The 22,802-nt window shown below is 46.6% G+C and overlaps 1 protein-coding gene across 5 annotated transcripts in view; it reads right to left on the bottom strand.

The window, feature by feature from the left end:
- Positions 1–1,132: 1,132 nt before the first annotated feature.
- Positions 1,133–22,802, bottom strand: part of LOC134980631 (uncharacterized) — a 34,370-nt gene continuing 12,700 nt past the window's right edge. For all 5 annotated transcript variants that reach the window (XM_063947535.1, XM_063947533.1, XM_063947532.1 and 2 more), the window contains 3 exons: positions 5,679–5,879; positions 4,945–5,161; positions 1,133–2,179 (listed from right to left, as the gene is read on the bottom strand). In XM_063947535.1, coding sequence (XP_063803605.1) covers positions 1,993–2,179; positions 4,945–5,161; positions 5,679–5,879 — 605 coding nt within the window. In that variant the 3' untranslated portion in view covers positions 1,133–1,992. The remainder of the gene's footprint in view (positions 2,180–4,944; positions 5,162–5,678; positions 5,880–22,802) is intronic.

The raw sequence follows: 22,802 nt of genomic DNA, 5'->3' as shown, positions 1-22,802 counted from the left end.
TGTGTACGCCAACGTAAAGGAACTGGGTTTGGAGTTCAGACAAGGTGCTGCCCAGAGGAGACTGGTCACTCTCCTTGGCAAATGGTCACAGAAAGGACATTTTCTTACATTTACTACAATTTCTAGTTAACTCAAGGTTAATTTGATAACTGAATATAACTAATCAAAGTGGCAATGGTGCATCTATAACAATAGCACAAGTGTGTTGTGATCCTTCTAACGGTACTATTAGTAGCTCTGCTAAACTATTTAATTGGTCACGTCAATGGCAACAGGACATATTTTCCTGTGAGGCAAAATGCGTGATGTTACATCATGAGCACCCCAGTGACATATTTTCCTGTGAGGCAAAATGCGTGATGTTACATCATGAGCACCCCAGTGAAATATTTTCCTGTGAGGCAAAATGCGTGATGTTGCATCATGCAGCACCATGATGCATGGGTGGTGTGCAGTGTGCACATAACTTGTACATACAAATGCACAACATTACATATTTTCATGCAAGGCAAAATGCGTGATGTGGTGCTGCCATTATCGACATTCTTCCAATATCATGTTGAATCGAATTACCCCCTTAGACTAGAACAGTTATGGTGCTCCAAATTTCTGCATAAACAAGTCCTGACTATTATGGATATTAGAACACATCAGAATTATTTACTTGCATACGCTAGTCTAATGTGAGCAAGAATAATAGAAGTTAATATCGCATTTGTCGCTGTGGGTTAACGTGCATTTATATTGTTCCAGCATGTAAACTTACCCGACTGCGGGAAGACAGAATCTGTATGCAGTGCAGATGTGGGTGCTATCCATAACCTAGACGTGCTGCCAGGCTCTAAGATAGCCGGAGGCTGTAGAGCCACCTCCACCCACATACTAGGGGCATATAAAGGAGATGTTCTAACGTCGAACACCTATCTTTGATTGTCCAAGGCACAGATCCTTAATAAACGTTACACTTTAAGACATATGTGATTAATACATGATCTTGGCAGGGATGGCGAATATGGCTGGTTAAACATATTGCAAATAGACATTCAGTAACAAAAACATCCTCATTTCAAACAAAAATGTACTGTGTTTGAACCCAGTGCTCGAATAAAGTTGTGACATGCACAGAAATCACTGATGTGGCAAAAATGATTTAATAATGCATTAGGCACTTAATCATTGAAAAAACATCTGTCTCTATTTATATGGCGCATCTTGGGGAAACGTACAGTAAAGCAGACATGTCATCAGTTCTCCAGCGTCATCTTTATAGTCTATTATTTAGTGCCTTGTGCACGGTGTAGTAGTAAGCAAATAAGTACAGGTCCTACTGGAGAGAATATTTCCTCTAGTGCTAAGTGCCCTCTCCTAGGTCAGCAGTCTCTACGGCTCACAGCTCTCCTGTTGTGCGCACTAGGAGGAATTCTGCAGAGGAGAGAGCACAGCACGCTAGATAAGACTGCACCGGGCTGGGCAGGTTCTCAGAGAACCATGTCTATTTTCACTTGTTACACAGGGCACAAGACAAAATTAAGTAAAATTTAAAAAAAACTAGAATTTTTTTTCTATTTTTTTTTAGTGCCGACCGGCCACCAATAAGAAATAAAAAGATAAATGAAAAACCCATCAGCCCAACAACAGTTCTGTGACAGAAGGAAGGGGTACCCATTCTGACAATTGAAATGTAAACTCTTTTAGGTGGTAAATTATTGCTTTGAAGAAGTGTCAGTTGTGGAAGCAAATCTCGGTTTCACAGCTCAAAGAGGATTACAGTTGCTAAGAGTGAGAATATGCAAGCTTTTTTTTTTTCTTTCTCATCATCCCTTCAACAAAATTATATTGTTCGACAAGCTTCGAAAATAAATAACAAATCCAAAATCAGCATCTTTATAAATAGAATTTCCCAGTCAGGTCCTGTGCTTCCTGCAGTGATGTGAAGTGGTGTGGAACGCTGCAGAAAACAACAGGTATTACGATCGACCTTCAGAGTCAGTTTCACCAGCAGCAGTACTTTACACTTTCCATAGATCTCTCGAGAATTAAGCCAATTCTGTTAGATGTGATTTTTCGAAATGCAAGGATTGCTTCGGGGGTCAGATGGAGGTTGTTTGAAATATCGAGAACACGCAAGGAATACAAGTTGGCTAGAACAACCAGTGTGTCTTCAGTCAACCTGGTATTGCTAGAAGAGAAGAGAATTATTACAATTTAAACGGTGCATCTTTTGTACTCACAGCAGAAGAAGCCATATTGAAAACAATCATATTCAAGTAACTCTTTGGTTCACTAGGAGCTTGAGAAGAAAATTGCTGGAGACCCAAAGTGCCTCATACCTCAGCTTGGTTACAATTTCAAAGTGGAATCCTTAGCTGGTACTAGGGGTTACGGTTAGCTTCCGATTGGCTGGGATGCCAGCGGTTATGTGACCAACGGCGGAATCCTGATGCCGCAACACTGACCGCTGACATCCTAAAGGTAAGTATTGGGGTGACGGTTAGTGCCAGGGAAAGGGGGATAGGGTTAGGCACTGGGAGGGGGATGTTAGCCGTAGCCGCCACCCCCCAAATCTTAGCACTAGCCACCACTCCCTGTGACTTAGCCCTAGCTACCACCCCCACTATCTTAGCCCTAGCCACCATCCCAGGCGGGTTAGGGTAGGGGACAGGGAAGTTGTAAAATAATGACCCCATCCGCTGTCAGCATTCTAATTGTTGGGATGCTGGTGTCGGTCATGTGACCGTTGGCATTCCAACCGCTGGCCTCCTGTATCACACCCAGTACTAGTAGCTCTGAAAAATGGCACGTCCAATGTGTAGAGGGCAATAAGTACACTAAGAAAATATTAGTTGCAGATACACTGCCAACATCCCCCCCTCCCACACATATACATACATACATACATACATACATACATATACACACACACACCTTTGTAATTGTAGTCTACTAAATCTAAAATGTTTTCTTTTTTTTTTCTAAATATAGTTCGATTTAGGAATCTAGTTGAAGTTAACCACAGCTATTTTGTTCTAAGCTGTGGCCATTATAGAAACAGATTCCAGAAGCACGGAATATTCTCCTCTTAACTGAAAATTTACTTTACTATAGGTTTTATGTTAAAGTAAATGCCAACGTACGACTCACACAATTTTAATGCACAGCTCATAACACAACGTCGATGAGTAATAAAAAGCTGTTGTAATGAGGGAATAGAAATGTTGTGAGGGTATTTTGGTAAGGATAATTTTTTTTTTTTATTTGGCCTTCTCATAAACAAAATTGGACTTATGCTTTTACTTAATATTCATATCAACGGTAGTTGAATATATTTATCGAAGCCCGTCAGACTGTTTCGGATTAGCCACAGAACGTGGGCAACTTCAACTTGTTGAGGACATCATCCAGATATCTGTAATGCACCACAGAACCAACGCAACCATGGCAACAACAGATTCCGGTAGAGTAGGCTTGGTTGGCTGGTAGGTCAGATCGCCTGGATATGTAGGTATGTACTGTATACAAGCACTTAAAAGGAAAGTAATAGCAGCCAGTCTATTAAAGGAACATGCAAACCGCACACTCTGTTCCAGCCATTCGAGCAGCTGAGAACGAACCAGTTCACTGTGTTCAAACACCTCTCTCCTATCTATGTAATTGGACACTAGGAAAGGTAGGTTACTGTACAGATCTAGGGCTTGATTCACACCTGATCGCTGCTGTACGTTTTTGACTGCGGGCGATCAGGTCGTAACTGCGCACGCATATGCACCGCAATGCGCACGCGCATTGGACAACAACAGGCATCGCCACTCAGCGATAGGATGGGGCGCAAATGTAATTTGCACGGCGTTCGCAAGGTGATTGACAGGAAGAGGCTGTTTGTGGGTGGTAACGGACCATTTACTGGGAGTGTCCGGAAAAACGCGGTCGTTCCCAAGCGTTTTCAGGGAGGGTGTGTGACGTCCGCCCCGATCAGCCTGCTGTGATCGCACTGTAGGAGTAAGTCCTGGGCTGCGCAAAGACTGCACAAAGTGAGGTGCGAACAGATTTGCAGCTGCGATTGCACGGGCGAATTTCCACTCCCCCTTGGGCGGTGACCATCCGAACGCAGGTCAGCAACATTAGCAGCACAGCAATCAGGTCTGAATCACCCCCCTTGAGTGGACCTTGACTGAGCCTTATAAGATATGTGTTGGAGCATCAGCCTAACTCAGGCATTAGTCTACAAATGGATACATAGGGGTATACTTACTATGCTTCAGTTTTGCTATCTGCATATTTACTAATGCTCAAACCAACAAGAAACAGCTGAGAAGCCACACTTTAGAATAGACCATCAGCTCACCATCGATGTTTTTACCATTACAAGCACAGAAACCCCGTATTCACAAAGTGTCAGCTTTAGAAACCAATAAAAACCCACCAACAATTCCACCCAAATAAACGAGGTGGATGTGATATGCAAGAAAGCTTCAAAGGCTGCTGTTTGTGCTCTCTGGTCAATCTGAAGCAGAGGGGTCATCGCAATACTTCTAATGAAGGCAATTATTAAGTACAGAGGTGTCCTCACACATTGTGGTTTCAGTAAAACATAACAATAATTCTACTTTAGTCATTAAGGACAGGTTCTGTGGCTGGTGAAAGTCAAACCTACGTTTCACCTGGTTTTAATCAGCCACAGAACCCATGAAAATCACAGGTGTCCCGGATTAGAGGGATACTACGGCAAACCTACTGTAAATTAATAAATTATACTGCTCTCTTAGTAACATTACTTTCCGAGCATAGTATTTCCCCTCAAATGAGGATTAGTAACAGCATCTGCTTCCGTATTCAATACAGAATACGTGCCTTCATTTTAACTGTACTGTGATTCCTCCATTTCTGATTGGCCATATGAGGGCGTCTATCTACATTATGTGGTGCTTACAATAACTTTCCGATTACCTGAGGTAGAGTTTTTGCAGCTGTGGAAATAAGCGAGGTAAAGTTTTCACCATGTCGACATCATATCCGTAGGAAAAACTCAAGTTCAGAGATTTCAGCTGGCTGGCACTCCTCGAGATCCAGTCGAGAGTCTCTCCGGAAATCTTCGTGCCCACCATGCTCAAATTTTCTAATTTAGAACATACTGGACTTATAATTGGCACAAACGGGGCAGCCCCTGGCAAACAAACAGTTCAGTCAGATGGGAGAACACCTAATCAATTATCTAGATTATGCCAAGGTATTTACGTCTATGTAACCACCTGTCAGGTCTACAAGATATGGATGGAGAGAAAAAAATGAGGGACTAGAAATCTATTATTTCATCAATTCACCCCCAAGTTTATCTGTGGTATGCCGACATGCACCCAAAGAAAAAAAAAAAGGAATACAAAAACAGAAAAAAAAACTGTCCCGCACCTGATAGCAAAGAGGGAGAGTTCTGCCACTGGGACTACTTTTCCCTTGCCAAGGCTTAACAGTCACTGAGGTTCCAGGTAAAATCTAGATCTCACCCCATGGAGGAGGTAACAGAAGGTTCCAACCCTGGAGGCACAGGGAGGACACGAGAAGACAAAGTGGGGGGAAAGGAAGAGAAGTGACAGGGAAATGAGGAAATTAACTCTTACGTTTCAGTTGCACGAAAGCCGCGACTTGTCGAATGACTCAGAAGTGGATGAGAAAGAAAGACTTACATTCAATCTTCAGCTCGGTCAAGTGAGGAAGCTTCACCAGGAGGGTTTCAATAAATTCTTCGTGCTGTAGATACTTATAATGCCGCAAACAGACACTTTTCAGAGTGGACAGTTGATAAAAAGCTTTACTGGACAGACTGGCGCAGCCAGAATTCATTAGTTCTAGTTTCTGGAGCTGTAATCTTGATATACATGGTTGCTCTGGATTGAAGAAAAAACAAATGGGGGGGGGGGGGGGGGGATATCAGTTTGTTAAATGCACACAGCTATAAGAATTACAACAATCAGTTCTGTTCCCTAGCAAAATCCTCCTGCCACCAAAGCCTGCAGATTGCAGTAGCCTGTATAGAATATTGAGTAGACTCTAAGGGGGCTATTCAGATGTTTCTGAGGTGTGAAATACTAATGGGAGTCTATCGGAGCTATTCAAATGTTGCTTCGTTCTGACGCCCATTAACCGCAGCAGTCACATTTCAGCTGAAATGTGTGAATAGTCGGCTGTATTGGCGCCTGCCTATACCCTGTCTAACTGGGCGCATCAAGAAAGATAACTAAAGGGCATCCAGAACAATTGAATAGCAACAATAATTTAATTATTGTTAAAGAACAAACATTTGAATTGCACCCTCAGGATGGGTGGTAGTCATGTGACCGCCGGTCGGCTGACCGACAGTCACATGACCTCCTCCGTGAGCCCGACGGCTCACTATCCCGATGGTCGGCATGCCGACCAACAGGGACTATTTCCACTCGTGGGTGTCCACGACACCCATAGAGTGGGAATAGAACCCGTGGCGACCGCAGGTAGCCACCGAGCCCGCAAGGGGCTTGCTGCACTCGCCCCTCCCCGCCGGGATCCCGGCGTCTGTAAGGTGACCGGCGGTCAGGAGACCGCCGGTCACCCGTACTACACTCCTCAGGATAGAGGTATACGGTATTCTGCTTTATTAGTTAGGGGAAGGAGAGTTTCTCCAAGTTCACAACAGGCAGCCAACCCCTTTAAAATGAAAACCAAATCTTTTAAAAAGGAAGTCAACAGAAAGCACAATGCCAGTCTTCCACCATCACATGCATAGAATACTCATCTGTACAGGGTCACTAAAATGCCATCAGCATTCGACACATGGTGCAGATTCGTGTTCATTTGGAAACTACAAATGGTATAAATATATTTCAAGCAGAAGAAAGTCAGCACTAAGGGTGTGTACACACGGTGAGATATTTTCTTTCGATTTTGACTATATAGTCAAAGTTGCAAGAAAAGTTAGTGCAGATCGCAAGGTGAAAAACACCTTGCGATCCCGATTCGATCTTGATGCGCGGTCCCGCCATGTCGGCATCGCAAGAAAAGATAAGACTGTGCAGGCAAGTCAATCCTTGCTAGATCGGTGTATTATCTAGTTCATCTCACATGTCAATGACATCTCACATAAGCCAAAATCGTAAGCACACATAGTCCATATCTCAAGAAAAGTTAGTCAAAATCTGTGCTATCTGGGCTCCGGGGAGTTCAGGGGAAATCGCAAGTGAAAATCGGGCATAGCAAGGATCTCACAGTGTGTACACACCCAGTGAAACAAATGGTGTTTATTGTCAATGTTTCGCGGTCTGTTACCCCTTCTGCAGGACACATACCCAAAACGTTGACAATACACAGTTTATTTCACTGCTGATTTAGCCTCTGAGTGCCCCCTTTGTCCCTGCTTGCTGTATTTGCGGTGTGTTATCTTAAAACAAAGAACGGACTCGAGTTTTCTGCCAAGTATTGAAATGAGAAAAGCAACTTTAAGCAGTCACCCTGGCGATTGGTATTACCAGATACCCGCAGAGCGTGTCTGGGATTCCTCCAGCTTTGGCGATCCGGGAAATAGCATGAGCAGATGTCTATTCTGATTAACCTCACAGACCGTGATTTGGTTTTCCAGTAAGGAGTTACAACAAAAGGTGTAGGCAACTACCAAATTGATCACACAAAGAAATATACAGAGATGCATATTTTAATCTACTTTACGTGAGAGTAATGCCTCTCGTGTAAATTTTATGGAAATGTAAAACATAAAAAAAATTACTACTGAACAGATGAGAGATGGTAAGGCCTTGTTCAGTAAAGACGGGACTTTAGCTTCCCCTGTAAAAAGATCTTAATGGGGTGACAATTTAGATAGACTAGTTGAAAAGTGTTCTCTGTTGCATGCAAAGTAAATATGAGAATATGGGTGGTCATTCCGAGTTGTTCGCTCTGTAATTTTCTTCGCATCGCAGCGATTTTCCGCTAATTGCGCATGCGCAATGTTCGCACTGCGACTGCACCAAGTAAATTTGCTATGCAGTTAGGAGTTTTACTCACGGCATTACAAGGTTTTTTCTTCGTTCTGGTGATCGTAATGTGATTGACAGGAAGTGGGCGTTTCTGGGCGGAAACTGGCCATTTTATGGGTGAGTGCGAAAAAACACTACTGTTTCTGGGAAAAACGCGGGAGTGGCTGGAGAAACGGAGGAGTGTCTGGGCAAACGCTGGGTGTGTTTGTGACGTCAAACCAGGAATGAAACTGACTGTACTGATCGCAGTTGCCGAGTAAGTGTGGAGCTACTCAGAAACTGCTAAGAAGTGTCTATTCGCAATTTTGCTAATCTTTAGTTCGCAATTTTGATAAGCCAAGATTCACTCCCAGTAGGCGGCGGCTTAGCGTGTGCAAAGCTGCTAAAAGCAGCTTGCGAGCGAACAACTCGGAATGAGGGCCATGGTCTTTTATAATGTCCGTGTGTGTGTGATGCATGTTTGAATGATTATTATATATATAGTGTAGTAGGTATCTTTTGATCTACAACATCCTCAAAGGATGTTGCAGATCAAAAGGTTAAATGATGAAGTGGCACTCAGAGACTTAAACATATGTAGTGTAATGTAAAAATTACTCCATGCGTTCACAACGTTTCAGGGCCACAACGCCCCTTTGTCAAGGTGACTGAGGAAGCCGCCAATGCCGATAGGCGGAGAAACGAGTCTTTCACCCGTCTTACCTGTGACCATCGTACCGCACTTCTGCCTCCAGGGTGGGAAAAATCGAATGATCTGCGGATAAGGCTTTGTACAAAGGTATTGGGCACCAGAAGCCGGGAGCATAATAAAATGGAACCCAGGAGGGATTGCGGTAAAAATTGGATTCTAACATGGCCATGTTTTAAACGTCTGCTGTGACACCATATTAACTCTGCTGCTTTGAGATAAGTTATTCTATGCATGCATGTTTAACCAACTAATTAATAACTAACCAATTGCGGTTGTGCACAAAATCAGCGTTGATCCCAAAAGGGAGGAGAAAAAGCTATTGAATACTTTCATGTTAAATGAACTTTTGGAAGCAAGTATTAATAAATAAGAATTTACTTACCGATAATTCTATTTCTCGTAGTCCGTAGTGGATGCTGGGGACTCCGTCAGGACCATGGGGATTAGCGGCTCCGCAGGAGACAGGGCACAAAAATAAAGCTTTAGGATTAGGTGGTGTGTACTGGCTCCTCCCCCTATGACCCTCCTCCAAGCCTCAGTTAGGATACTGTGCCCGGACGAGCGTACACAATAAGGAAGGATATTGAATCCCGGGTAAGACTCATACCAGCCACACCAATCACACCGTATAACTTGTGATCTGAACCCAGTTAACAGTATGACAAACGTAGGAGCCTCTGAACAGACGGCTCACAACAATAACAACCCGAATTTGTTTGTAACAATAACTATGTACAAGTATTGCAGACAATCCGCACTTGGGATGGGCGCCCAGCATCCACTACGGACTACGAGAAATAGAATTATCGGTAAGTAAATTCTTATTTTCTCTAACGTCCTAAGTGGATGCTGGGGACTCCGTCAGGACCATGGGGATTATACTAAAGCTCCCAAACGGGCGGGAGAGTGCGGATGACTCTGCAGCACCGAATGAGAGAACTCAAGGTCCTCCTCAGCCAGGGTATCAAATTTGTAGAATTTTGCAAACGTGTTTGCCCCTGACCAAGTAGCAGCTCGGCAGAGTTGTAATGCCGAGACCCCCCGGGCAGCCGCCCAGGATGAGCCCACTTTCCTTGTGGAATGGGCCTTGACAGATTTAGGTTGTGGCAAGCCTGCCACAGAATGTGCAAGTTGAATTGTGCTACAAATCCAACGAGCAATCGTCTGCTTAGAAGCAGGAGCACCCATCTTGTTGGGTGCATACAATATAAACAGTGAGTCAGACTTTCTGACTCCCGCCGTTCTTGAAATATATATTTTCAATGCCCGGACCACGTCCAACAACTTGGAATCCTCCAAATCGTTAGTAGCCGCAGGCACCACAATAGGCTGGTTCAGGTGAAACGCTGACACCACCTTAGGCAGAAAATGAGGACGCGTCCGCAGTTCTGCCCTGTCCGTATGGAAAATCAGATATGGGCTTTTATATGATAAAGCCGCCAATTCTGATACTCTCCTGGCTGAAGCCAGGGCCAGTAGCATGGTTACTTTCCATGTAAGATACTTCAACTCCACCGATTTGAGCGGCTCAAACCAATGGGATTTGAGAAAATCCAAGACTACATTAAGATCCCACGGTGCCACTGGGGGCACAACCGGGGGCTGTATATGTAGTACTCCTTTTACAAAAGTCTGGACTTCAGGAACTGAAGCCAATTCTTTCTGGAAGAAAATCGACAGGGCCGAAATTTGAACCTTAATGGACCCCAATTTGAGGCCCATAGACAATCCTGTTTGCAGGAAATGTAGGAATCGACCCAGTTGAAATTCCTCCGTGGGGGCCTTCCTGGCCTCACACCATGCAACATATTTCCTCCAAATGCGGTGATAATGTTGTGCAGTCACCTCCTTCCTGGCTTTTACCAGTGTAGGAATGACCTCTTCCGGAATGCCTTTTTCCCTTAGAATTCGGCGTTCAACCGCCATGCCGTCAAACGCAGCCGCGGTAAGTCTTGGAATAGACACGGTCCCTGCTGAAGCAGGTCCCGTCTTAGAGGTAGAGGCCACGGATCCTCCGTGAGCATCTCTTGAAGTTCCGGGTACCAAGTTCTTCTTGGCCAATCCGGAGCCACTAGTATCGTTCTTACTCCCTTTTGCCGTATAATTCTCAGTACTTTTGGTATGAGAGGCAGAGGAGGGAACACATACACTGACTGGAACACCCACGGTGTTACCAGAGCGTCCACAGCTATAGCCTGAGGGTCTCTTGACCTGGCGCAATACCTGTCCAGTTTTTTGTTGAGGCGGGACGCCATCATATCCACCATTGGTTTTTCCCAACGGTTCACAATCATGTGGAAGACTTCTGGATGAAGTCCCCACTCTCCCGGGTGTAGATCGTGTCTGCTGAGGAAGTCTGCTTCCCAGTTGTCCACTCCCGGAATGAATACTGCTGACAGTGCTATCACATGATCTTCCGCCCAGCGAAGAATCCTTGCAGCTTCTGCCATTGCTGTCCAGCTTCTTGTGCCGCCCTGTCTGTTTACGTGGGCGACTGCCGTGATGTTGTCCGACTGGATCAACACCGGCTGACCCTGAAGCAGGGGTTTTGCCAGACTTAGAGCATTGTAAATCGCTCTTAGCTCCAGTATATTTATGTGAAGAGACATCTCCAGGCTTGACCATACTCCCTGGAAGTTTCTTCCCTGTGTGACCGCTCCCCAGCCTCTCAGACTGGCATCCGTGGTCACCAGGACCCAGTCCTGTATGCCGAATCTGCGGCCCTCTAACAGATGAGCACTCTGCAACCACCACAGAAGAGACACCCTTGTCCGTGGCGATAAGGTTATCCGCTGATGCATCTGCAGATGTGATCCGGACCATTTGTCCAGCAGATCCCACTGAAAAGTTTGTGCGTGGAATCTGCCGAATGGAATCGCTTCGTAAGAAGCCACCATCTTTCCCAGGACTCTTGTGCATTGATGCACAGACACTTTCCCTGGTTTTAGGAGGTTCCTGACAAGTTCGGATAACTCCCTGGCTTTCTCCTCCGGAAGAAACACCTTTTTCTGAACCATGTCCAGAATCATTCCCAGGAACAGCAGACGTGTCGTCGGGGTCAACTGAGATTTTGGAAAATTCAGAATCCACCCGTGTTGTTGCAGCACTAGTCGGGTTAGTGCTACTCCGTCCTCCAGCTGTTCTCTGGACCTTGCCCTTATCAGGAGATCGTCCAAGTAAGGGATAATTAATACGCCTCTTCTTCGCAGAAGAATCATCATTTCGGCCATTACCTTGGTAAAGACCCGAGGTGCCGTGGACAATCCAAACGGCAGCGTCTGAAACTGATAATGACAGTTTTGCACCACGAACCTGAGGTACCCTTGATGTGAAGGGCAAATTGGGACATGCAGGTAAGCATCCTTTATGTCCAGGGACACCATAAAGTCCCCTTCTTCCAGATTCGCTATCACTGCTCTGAGTGACTCCATCTTGAACTTGAATTTTTGTATGTACAGGTTCAAATATTTCAGATTTAGAATAGGTCTTACCGAGCCGTCCGGCTTCGGTACCACAAATAGCGTGGAGTAATACCCCTTTCCCTGTTGTAGGAGGGGTACCTTGACTATCACCTGCTGAGAAAACAGCTTGTGAATGGCTTCCAATACCGTCGCCCTGTCTGAGGGAGACGTTGGCAAAGCAGACTTTAGGAACCTGCGAGGGGGAGACTTCTCGAATTCCAACCTGTAACCCTGAGATGATACCTGCAGGATCCAGGGGTCCACCTGTGAGCAAGCCCACTGTGCGCTGAAATTCTTGAGTCGACCCCCCACCGCTCCTGAGTCCGCTTGTAAGGCCCCAGCGTCATGCTGAGGGCTTTGCAGAACCCTGAGAGGGCTTCTGTTCCTGGGCAGGGGCTGCTTGCTGCCCTCTCTTACCCCTTCCTCTGCCCCGAGGCAGATATGACTGTCCTTTTGTCCGCTTGTTCTTATAGGACCGAAAGGACTGCGGCTGAAAAGACGGTGTCTTTTTCTGTTGGGAGGGGGTCTGAGGTAAAAAGGTGGATTTTCCGGCAGTTGCCGTGGCCACCAGATCCGATAGACCGACGCCAAATAATTCCTCCCCTTTATACGGCAATACTTCCATATGTCGTTTGGAATCCGCATCACCCGACCACTGTCGCGTCCATAAACTCCTTCTGGCAGATATGGACATCGCATTTACTCTCGATGCCAGAGTGCAAATATCTCTCTGAGCATCTCGCATATAAAGGAAAGCATCCTTTAATTGCTCTATAGTCAATAAAATACTGTCCCTATCCAGGGTATCAATATTTTCAGTCAGGGAATCCAACCAGACGACCCCAGCACTGCACATCCAGGCTGAGGCGATGGCTGGTCGCAGTATAACACCAGTATGTGTGTATATACTTTTTAGGGTAGTTTCCAGTCTCCTATCAGCTGGATCCCTGAGGGCGGCTGTATCAGGAGACGGTAACGCCACTTGTTTTGATAAGCGTGTGAGCGCCTTATCCACCCTAGGGGGTGTTTCCCAGCGCGCCCTAACCTCTGGCGGGAAAGGGTATAATGCTAATAACTTTTTTGAAATTAGCACTTTTCTATCTGGGTTAACCCACGCTTCATCACATACATCATTTAATTCCTCTGATTCAGGAAAAACTACAGGTAGTTTTTTCACCCCCCACATAATACCCCTTTTTGTGGTACTTGCAGTATCAGAGATATGCAAAGCCTCCTTCATTGCCGTGATCATATAACGTGTGGCCCTACTTGAAAATACGTTTGTTTCATCACCGTCGACACTAGATTCAGTGTCTGTGTCTGGGTCTGTGTCGACCGACTGAGGTAAAGGGCGCTTTACAGCCCCTGACGGTGTCTGAGACGCCTGGGCAGGTACTAACTGGTTTGCCGGCCGTCTCATGTCGTCAACTGATTTTTGTAATGTGCTGACATTATCACGTAATTCCATAAACAAAGCCATCCATTCCGGTGTCGACTCCCTGGGGGGTGACATCACCATTATCGGCAATTGCTCTGCCTCCACACCAACATCGTCCTCATACATGTCGACACACACGTACCGACACACAGCAGACACACAGGGAATGCTCTTATCGAAGACAGGACCCCACTAGCCCTTTGGGGAGACAGAGGGAGAGTTTGCCAGCACACACCCAAGCGCTATAATATATATGGGAACAACCTTATATAAGTGTTGTTCCTTATAGCAGCTTAAATATATCAAAATATCGCCAAAAAATGCCCCCCCTCTCTGTTTTACCCTGTTTCTGTAGTGCAGTGCAGGGGAGAGTCCTGGGAGCCTTCCTCACAGCGGAGCTGAGCAGGAAAATGGCGCTGTGTGCTGAGGAGAATAAGCCCCGCCCCCTATTTCGGCGGGCTTTTCTCCCGGAGTTTTAGATATCTGGCATGGGTTAAATACATACATATAGCCTCAATGGCTATATGTGATGTATTCTTTTGCCATAAAGGTATTAAATATTGCTGCCCAGGGCGCCCCCAGCAGCGCCCTGCACCCTCCGTGACCGCTTGGTGTGAAGTGTGTGACAACAATGGCGCACAGCTGCAGTGCTGTGCGCTACCTTCATGAAGACTGAAGAGCCTTCTGCCGCCTGTTTCCGGACCTTCAATCTTCAGCATCTGTAAGGGGGGTCGGCGGCGCGGCTCCGGGACGAACCCCAGGGTGAGACCTGTGTTCCGACTCCCTCTGGAGCTAATGGTGTCCAGTAGCCTAAGAATCCAATCCATCCTGCACACAAGTGAGTTGAAATTCTCTCCCCTAAGTCCCTCGATGCAGTGAGCCTGTTGCCAGCAGGACTCACTGAAAATAAAAAACCTAAAAACTTTTTCTAAGCAGCTCTTTAGGAGAGCCACCTAGATTGCACCCTGCTCGGACGGGCACAAAAACCTAACTGAGGCTTGGAGGAGGGTCATAGGGGGAGGAGCCAGTACACACCACCTAATCCTAAAGCTTTATTTTTGTGCCCTGTCTCCTGCGGAGCCGCTAATCCCCATGGTCCTGACGGAGTCCCCAGCATCCACTTAGGACGTTAGAGAAATACATAACTTGGTCCTGAACAAGTGACTCTTTGGTTACAAATTTGTCAATGAAGTATAAACCCTCATCTTGAGTGGAATAGAGACATTTTAACCTCTAACTAGAGCTGGTAGATTTTGTAACACTGAAGTGAAACAGTGTGAGGTAATTGGATAAAGCTGTATGCTGTGTGTATTAAGGAGAAATTAAGTGGTTTCAGAGAGCAGAGTATTAATACTAAATGTGGTGTGATTTGTTTTACCTATTAGTGCCATGATTTTAATTAAAAACTTTTTATAATTGCATGCAGTCTTATAGGTAAGAAAGGGATCTTTTATTAGAGCTATTAATATAGAGGAAAATATAATAAATAAAAAAATCATTATTTTAATAAGAAATCTGCTAGCGCTGTCTGTATTTTTCTTTTTCTTGTTATTGTCATTGCTTTGGCCTTTATACTGCATCTGATGTTCTGTTTTACAGGCTGCTTTATGTAAAGACAATATCCTTCATTGAGATTGGATCGCTATATTTCCCCCCAAAAATTGTCCGATTATCAGAAGACTGCGCATATGCTACGAACGTACTGCACGTGCGCCAAATATGCAATTTGATCGCCGTGCGATTGCAGCCTTAGTGAAATGCGGTTGTAGAGCGATTGACAGGAAGTGACCGTTCGTGGGTGTTAACGTGGCGTTTGTGGGGAGTGACTGGAAAAAAAACGCATTATTTTGAGTAGGCATAGGTCAACTGCAGATGTCAATGGCACTCTTTCTGCACATGGATCGCAACACTGCGCACACATACGCATAGTTGCGATCGCATCGGTGGGAGTCTTGAAATTTCTGGGCAGCTCGTCACATGCGATTTCTAGCAGTAGTTTTTAGACAATCGCAATTTCAGTCTCAATAGCGATCCATGCGGAATCTCCATGCATTATTGTCTTGATGTGTCTCTAGATGATGCATTGATGGTCAATCAAAAAATATATATATATATATATATATATATATATATATATATATATATATATATATCTCTCCCTTGTAAACACAGGTGGCAGCCCCTTTGATATAAGTGTATGACAAGTAAAGTACTGTACAGTGGGGCAGATATAGATAAGGGAATGGTTAGCACATGCTCCCAATGGGCTTTTTAGCTGCTGCTTGAGCTGCGTCTCTAAGTGTACTTGTATAATCTGTATTTAAAATACGATTGGACAGGTCAAATAGGAAAGCTTTAAAGAAAGAAAGTAAAAAAATAAATAAAATAAAAAAACACCACACAACACATACTCCACTTTTATGATGTGTTTAGATAGGGTGGTCTTCACTTTGTCGGCGGTCGGGCTCCCGGCGACCAGCATACCGGCGCCGGCATACCGACAGTTCTTCTCCCTCTTGCGGGTCCACGACCCCCCTGGAGGGAGAATAGATAGCGTGCCCTCAGCGTGGAGAGCGCAGCGAGCCCGCAAGGTGCTCATTTGCGCTCGCCCAACTGTCGGTATGCCGGCTGTCGGGATTCCAGCGCTGGTATGCTGTTTGCCGGGAGCCCGACCGCCGGCAACACATACTACACCCGTTTAGATATGGGGGGGGGGGGGGGGGGGGAGGGAGGTTGGATTGGGTAGTTTCCTCTAGCAATTCGCAGAAGCTATTCTCAGCAAGGGAGCCTGGTCATAGCCCGAAATAAAGCGTGGAGTCAAACTGGCAGATTCAATTAAGTGCATGCCTTGTAATGTGATGCAGTCAGGCTGTCAACAGTCACTATGCCGACAGTAGTAGTGTTCACTCCAGGCTGTTTTAGCAGGGTGCCGCGCCCTGCCCGATTTTTTAAGGGCAAAACCCGCCCTGCCCTTTCTGCGGCGCCCTGCTAAAACAGCCGCCCGCTTTCTGCCCCTCTCAGCGTGTAAAGATGCCGCACGCATGCGCGCGGCATCCATTCACGCTGTCAGAGAGCTTGGGGGAAGCCCAGCACCTCCGGAGGTGCTGGGCACGCCCCCAACAATGACGGCGCCATCTGCCCACGCCCCCGTCTGTGTACTGACCTGCCCACTTGCATTACGTGCAAGTGGACACGCCCCCATTTCCATAGCCATGCCCCCTTTTGCCGCGCACACGCTTGTGCTCCTAACGGACGCGCCCTGCCCGTCCGCTGGAGTGAACACTACAGTAGCGTTCATGCTTAGCTGTTTTAGCAGGGCGCTGCACCCTGCCCAATATTTTAAGGACAAAATCCACCCTGCCCTTTCTGCGGCACCCTGCTAAAACAGCCGCCCGCTTCCTGCCCTCCCAGCATGTAAAGATGCCGTGCGCATCCATTCACGCTGTGGGAGAGAGCTTGGGGGAAGCCCTGCACCTCCGTAGGTGCTGGGCACGCCCCCAACAGTGATGCCGCCCACTTAAATTACGTTGCATGGCCACACCTCCGCTTCACCACGCACGCACACATATGCCCCCATAGTCCGGCGCCCTGCCCTCTACAATTTCTAGAGGGAACACCGACAGTACAATGTCAATATTGTTGAAATGTAGATGGCTAAAGGGCTCCATACACTAGAGCATTCTCATGTTGGAGGTGATCGCAAGCGATTACCCCGGCAGCCTCCCGGAGGGCAGGATCGGCCAAGATACATCGGATGTTGACCATTTGCATACAATATATCTTGGCGATCCCAAGCAATTCCCCAAGGTTGGACCAGATTGAATGTGCAGCACATTCAATCTGGAGGATCCGATCCAATGCTCACGGGAACGCGCATCGGATCGGTTCGGGAACACCTCTAAAATGCCCGATTTCAGCCAATATATCGGGCGGAATGCCCGAATTGGGCTGAAATCAGGCATTATCACTCTAGTGTATGGGGCACTTAACATGTCGACATCTTAAAAGTGTCAACATGTTCACAATCTAAACATCGTAAATGACAAGTGAAATCATCGTAAACGTAAATAAGTGAAATGCTGACATTAGGTTTAGGGTACTTACCACCAAAACAGATAAATTGATGATTGTCGAGATTATTAGCATGTCATCAGGCTACATGCTTAATGGCGATATGCTGAACATGGGCAGACTAGACGGCCCAAGTGGTTCTTATCTGCCATCAAATTCTACACTATGTACACAAAAGTGATTGGACACTGACAGCTAATAGATCAATGAGATCTTATTGACGTCGGTACTTTGTAGGTCCACCACGTGCAGTGATTACTGGAGACACCCTTCTTAACAAATTGTCCACTAGCTCCTGGACAACATCATGTGGTACGTTTTGCCATTCCGCCTTAAGTACAGCGACCAACTGTGACACTGAAGGTCGAGTTAGTCTAAAACACAGCCATCGTTCCAATTCGTACCCGGAAGGTTCTCAGTGGGGTTAAGAGCTGGTCAGTCCATCCGGGTTACCGAATTTTCTGTATACCAGCCCAGTGTCGCCCTGGAAAAGGAGAGTTATGGTAGACTTACTATGGTTAACTCTCTTTCTGCGAGGTACATTGGGTTCCACAAGGAAACATCAGGGTGTAGAGTGGATCTTGATCCAGAGGCACCAACAGGCTAAAGCTTTAGGCGGTTCCAGGATGCATTGGGACCTCCTCTATAAACCCTGCCTCCAGGAACTGGAGCTCAGTTTCGTTAACCAGTCAAATGCAGGAGCAGGCAAGAGAGAATGAACACTGCAGATATTGCTAGCAGATGGCGTTCCGCACAACGAAGGATTTTTGACACTTCCATCATAGCCATGCGGCTTCGAGTGTAGCCTTGATGGTTTATGTAAGCCACCATGGTGGCGTTGTCTGACCATACTTGAACCGGCCTGTTCAGTACTAGAGGCAGGGCGAGAGTCAACGCACTGAATACCTCCCACAACTCTAGAACGTTTATTGGGAGGAGTGATTCCTCCTTGGTCCATAGATCCTGAAAAAAGAGTGTTGCTCCAACACCGCACCCCATCCTCTCAGACTGGCGTCCGTTGTCAGCAAGACCCAGTCGGGGATCCAGAAGGGAAGGCCCCTGCTCAATTGCTGGTCCTGTAGCCACCAGGTCAGTGACAGACAAACATCCGGAGTCAAAGTGATCACGTGAGATCTGATCCGATGAGGTCGGCCGTCCCACTTGGAACAAATTAACCTCTGCAGAGGGCGAGAATGAAACTGAGCATGTCTGAACTGAAACTCTACCATGTCGAATGCCGCACCATCAGGCCAAGTACTTGCATCATCGAGTGTATCTACACTCTGGGGCGACAAAGGAAGCATCTTATCCTGTCCCGAAACTTCAGGACTTTTTCTGGAGACAGAAACAGTTGCTGACTGTGTCCAGGAGTGCCCCCAGGTGCACCATGCTCTGAGCTGGGACCAGCGAGTATTTCTTCCAATTGATGAGCCACCCATGGGCTTGTAGGAAGCTTACAGTCAGTTGTAGATGACTGAGGAGGACATCGTGGGAGTTTGCCAGAAACAGCAAGTCGTCCAGATACGGCAGGATCCTGACTCCCTGGCGATGGAGATGGGCCGTCATTACAGTCATGACCGCGGTGAAGATCCGAGGAGCCGTAGTCAGTCCAAATGGCAGAGCCTGGAACTGATAGTGAAGATCGCCAATAGCAAACCACAGATACTGCTGATGCAACATGGCAATAGGTATTCTGTATGCAGGTATGCATCCTGTATATCCAGGGATACCATATAGTCTCTGGGTTCCATAGCCAGTACAACTGAGCGTAGTGTTTCCATACGAAACTTGGGACACTCTCACAAACTTGTTCAGTGATTTGAGGTTGAGTATAGGCCGGAAAGACCCACTGGGTTTCGGGGCTAGAAACAGGGTCGAGTAGTAACCTCTGCCTCTGGGGGACAGAGGTACCGGCACTACCACTCACTACCACTCAGGAGGGAACTCAACCTTTTGCAGAGCTTGCACCTTTAACGGATCCGAAGGGATAACCGCGGTGCAAAACTGGCGAGGGGGGCGTCTCTTGAATGAGACTGCGTGCCCGTGAGAGACAACTTCCCGCACCCATGCGTCTGAAGTGGTCTTTAACCAGACCTGGGTAAACTGCAGAAATCGGCTTCCCACCCTGGGATCCCCCAGGGGAAGGCCCGCCCCGTCATGCGCCAGGCTTTTCTTTTTTAGAAGCAGGCTAACGGACCACCCAGGATTGTTTAGCCTTGGGCTTTGTGGTTTTGGGAGCACAAGACTGTCTCGGGTATGCCTGACCTTTTGGTTTCCCTTGAGGCAGATATTGGTACGGTCTCTTAACTAATGCTGTCTGTATAAAGACATGTAGAATACTCAAGTTTTTCTAAAGTCACAGCGCTGTATACAGACGGCTTTACAAGGGAGACCTTGCCCTGCAGTCCCGGAGACCAGCCGCAGCTACGCTTAGAAGATGGCGCCCAGCGTCTCAACGCCGCTTGGGAGGTGGAGCTGCAGCACAGAATGTCACACTGACATGTCAGTGCTGTGGCCATTGAAGTCTACTTTGAAAGCTTTTCAGGGCTGCCCAGCGCAGCCCTCCTGTTAAGTGATCTGCTGCTGCAGACACCAACTCGAAATTGAGCTCCAGTGCCTGGAGGCGGGGTTTATAGAGGAGGCCCCAAAGCATCCTGGGACAGCTTAAACCTTTAGCCCGTTGGTCCCTCTGGATCAAGATCCACTCTACACCCAGATGATTCCCTGTGGAACACAATGTACCCTGATGCAGAAATATGACATCGCGCAGCCTACAATGATTCCCTTTCCAAACTTGTCAGCTCCTTCAGGCAAGCCATTTTGTTAGCAAATGATCTAACCAGTGTCTCTTTACCAGTTTATACCTTCTGGAACATGTGCCTGCTGCAGGAGCACACTACTTCACTTGCGTTGGGAGGGTGAGGGGGTTGGGTGTTCTAATCCAGAGGCATAACTATAACTTTGTGGGCCCCATAGCAAAAATGATTAAGGGGTCCCCTCAATGCATGTCTCCACCAGGCTATAGATAGAGGAACAGCACGGACAGAGAGACTGCAGGGACAGAGAGACTGCAGGGACAGAGAGACTGCAGGGACAGAGAGACTGCAGGGACATAGATATAGTGGCAGCAGAGACAGAGATAGCAGGGACATAGAGATGGAGAGAGGCATCAGGGACAGAGACAGCAGGGGCATGAATGGAGTGACAGCAGGGACATAGAGAGAGGGACAGACAGAGACAGCAGGGACAGAGATAGTGGCAGCAGAGGCAGAAATAGACAGCAGGGACATAGAAACAGACAAAGGCAGCAGGATTATAGATAGAGAGACAAAGGGACATAGACAGAGAGATAGCAGGGACAGAGAGGCACAGCAGAGCCATGGATAGAAAGACAGCAGGCACATTTATATATATATATATATATATAGATATAGATATAGATATAGATATAGATATAGATATAGATATAGATATAGAGAGAGAGAGAGAGAGAGAGAGAGAGAGAGAGAGAGAGAGAGACACAGAGCTAGAGGGACAGAGATAAAGGGACTGCAGGGACAGAGATATAGAGATAGTGGAAGCAGACAAGGAGAAGTTGCCTCCCATGTTCCCACTAGATTTACACCGGTGGTCCAATCACTTGTCTACATAGTGTAAAGTTGACATTATGAAAATGTTGACATTCTCATGTCGTCAGGATGAATGTCAACAAAATATACCAAACACTATTCGACTATTATAGGAGAGAAAATCTTGCTTGGTTTTTGCTCGCCTTTATGGCACGGGAACAAATAGAAGCACATTCTCCCTGCCCACATAACCCATGGGTGTAAATTAATCTTCCCCAAACCGCATGGGCACTACGCAGTAAGCATAAAACATACAGGACACTTTCAACATGGAGCCAAAACAAGCAGCTTTAGGATATTGTAGCATTACAATATAGGACATATATAGATCAGAACATGTATTTTGTGTCCCTGCCCTTGGGCCTAATTCAGATCTGATCACAGCAGCAAATTTGTTAGCTAATGGGCTAAACCATGTGCACTGCAGGGGGGACAGATATAACATGTGCAGAGAGAGTTAGATTTGGGTGGACTATTTTGTTTCTGTGCAGGGTATATACTGGCTGCTTTATTTTTACACTGCAATTTAGATTTCAGATTGAACACACCACACCCAAATCTAACTCTCTCTGCACATGTTATATCTGCTCCACCCCTGCAGTACACATGGGCCCTCATTCCGAGTTGATTGCTCGCTAGCTACTTTTAGCAGCCGTGCAAACGCATAGTCGCCGCCCACGGGGGAGTGTATTTTCGCTTTGCAAGTGTGAGAACGCCTGTGCAGCTGAGTTCTGCAAAAACATTTTGTGCAGTTTCTGAGTAGCTCTGGATTTACTCAGCCCTTGCGATCACTTCAGTCTTTTTGGTGCCGGCATTGACGTCAGACACCCGCCCTGCAAACGCTTGGACACGCCTGCGTTTTTCCAACCACTCCCAGAAAACGGTCAGTGGCCACCCACAAACGCCCTCTTTCTGTCAATCACCTTGCGATCGGCTGTGCGAATGGATTCTTCATTAAATACATCGCTCAGCAACGATCCGCTTTGCACCCGTACGACGCGCATGCGCACTGCGGTGCATACGCATGCGCAGTAGAGACCTGATCGCTGCGCTGCAAAAAACGGCAGCGATCGATCAACTCGGAATGACCCCCATGGTTTTGCCCATCTGCTAACAAATTTGCTGCCGCAATCAGATCTGAATTAGGTCCCTAGTGTGCAGCTTACAACCAGATTTCCCTATTGCAGGCACAAATGCAGACTAGGGACAATCTTAAAGGACATTAGTCTGACACTAGGGGGTACAATTACTAAGCAGTGATAAGAGCTGAGAAGTGAGCCAGTGGAAAAGTTGCCCATGGCAACCAATCAGCACTGAAGTAACATCTATAATTTGCATACTATAAAATGATACAGAGCTGCTGATTGGTTGATGGGCCAACTTCTCCACTGGCTCACTTCTCCGCTTTTATCATTGCTTAGTAAATGTCCCTCTATGTCTTTGGACTCTGGGAAGCCCAGTGTGAACATGTCAGCTTCAAGGAGACTGTGGTCTAGCCCAGAAATAGGTCCCAGT

Source organism: Pseudophryne corroboree, chromosome 12 (genome assembly GCF_028390025.1).
Source record: "Pseudophryne corroboree isolate aPseCor3 chromosome 12, aPseCor3.hap2, whole genome shotgun sequence".
NCBI classification, from domain to species: domain Eukaryota; kingdom Metazoa; phylum Chordata; class Amphibia; order Anura; family Myobatrachidae; genus Pseudophryne; species Pseudophryne corroboree.
Note: the sequence above shows the minus strand (reverse complement) of the source record. Positions and strands in the feature narration are given on the sequence as shown.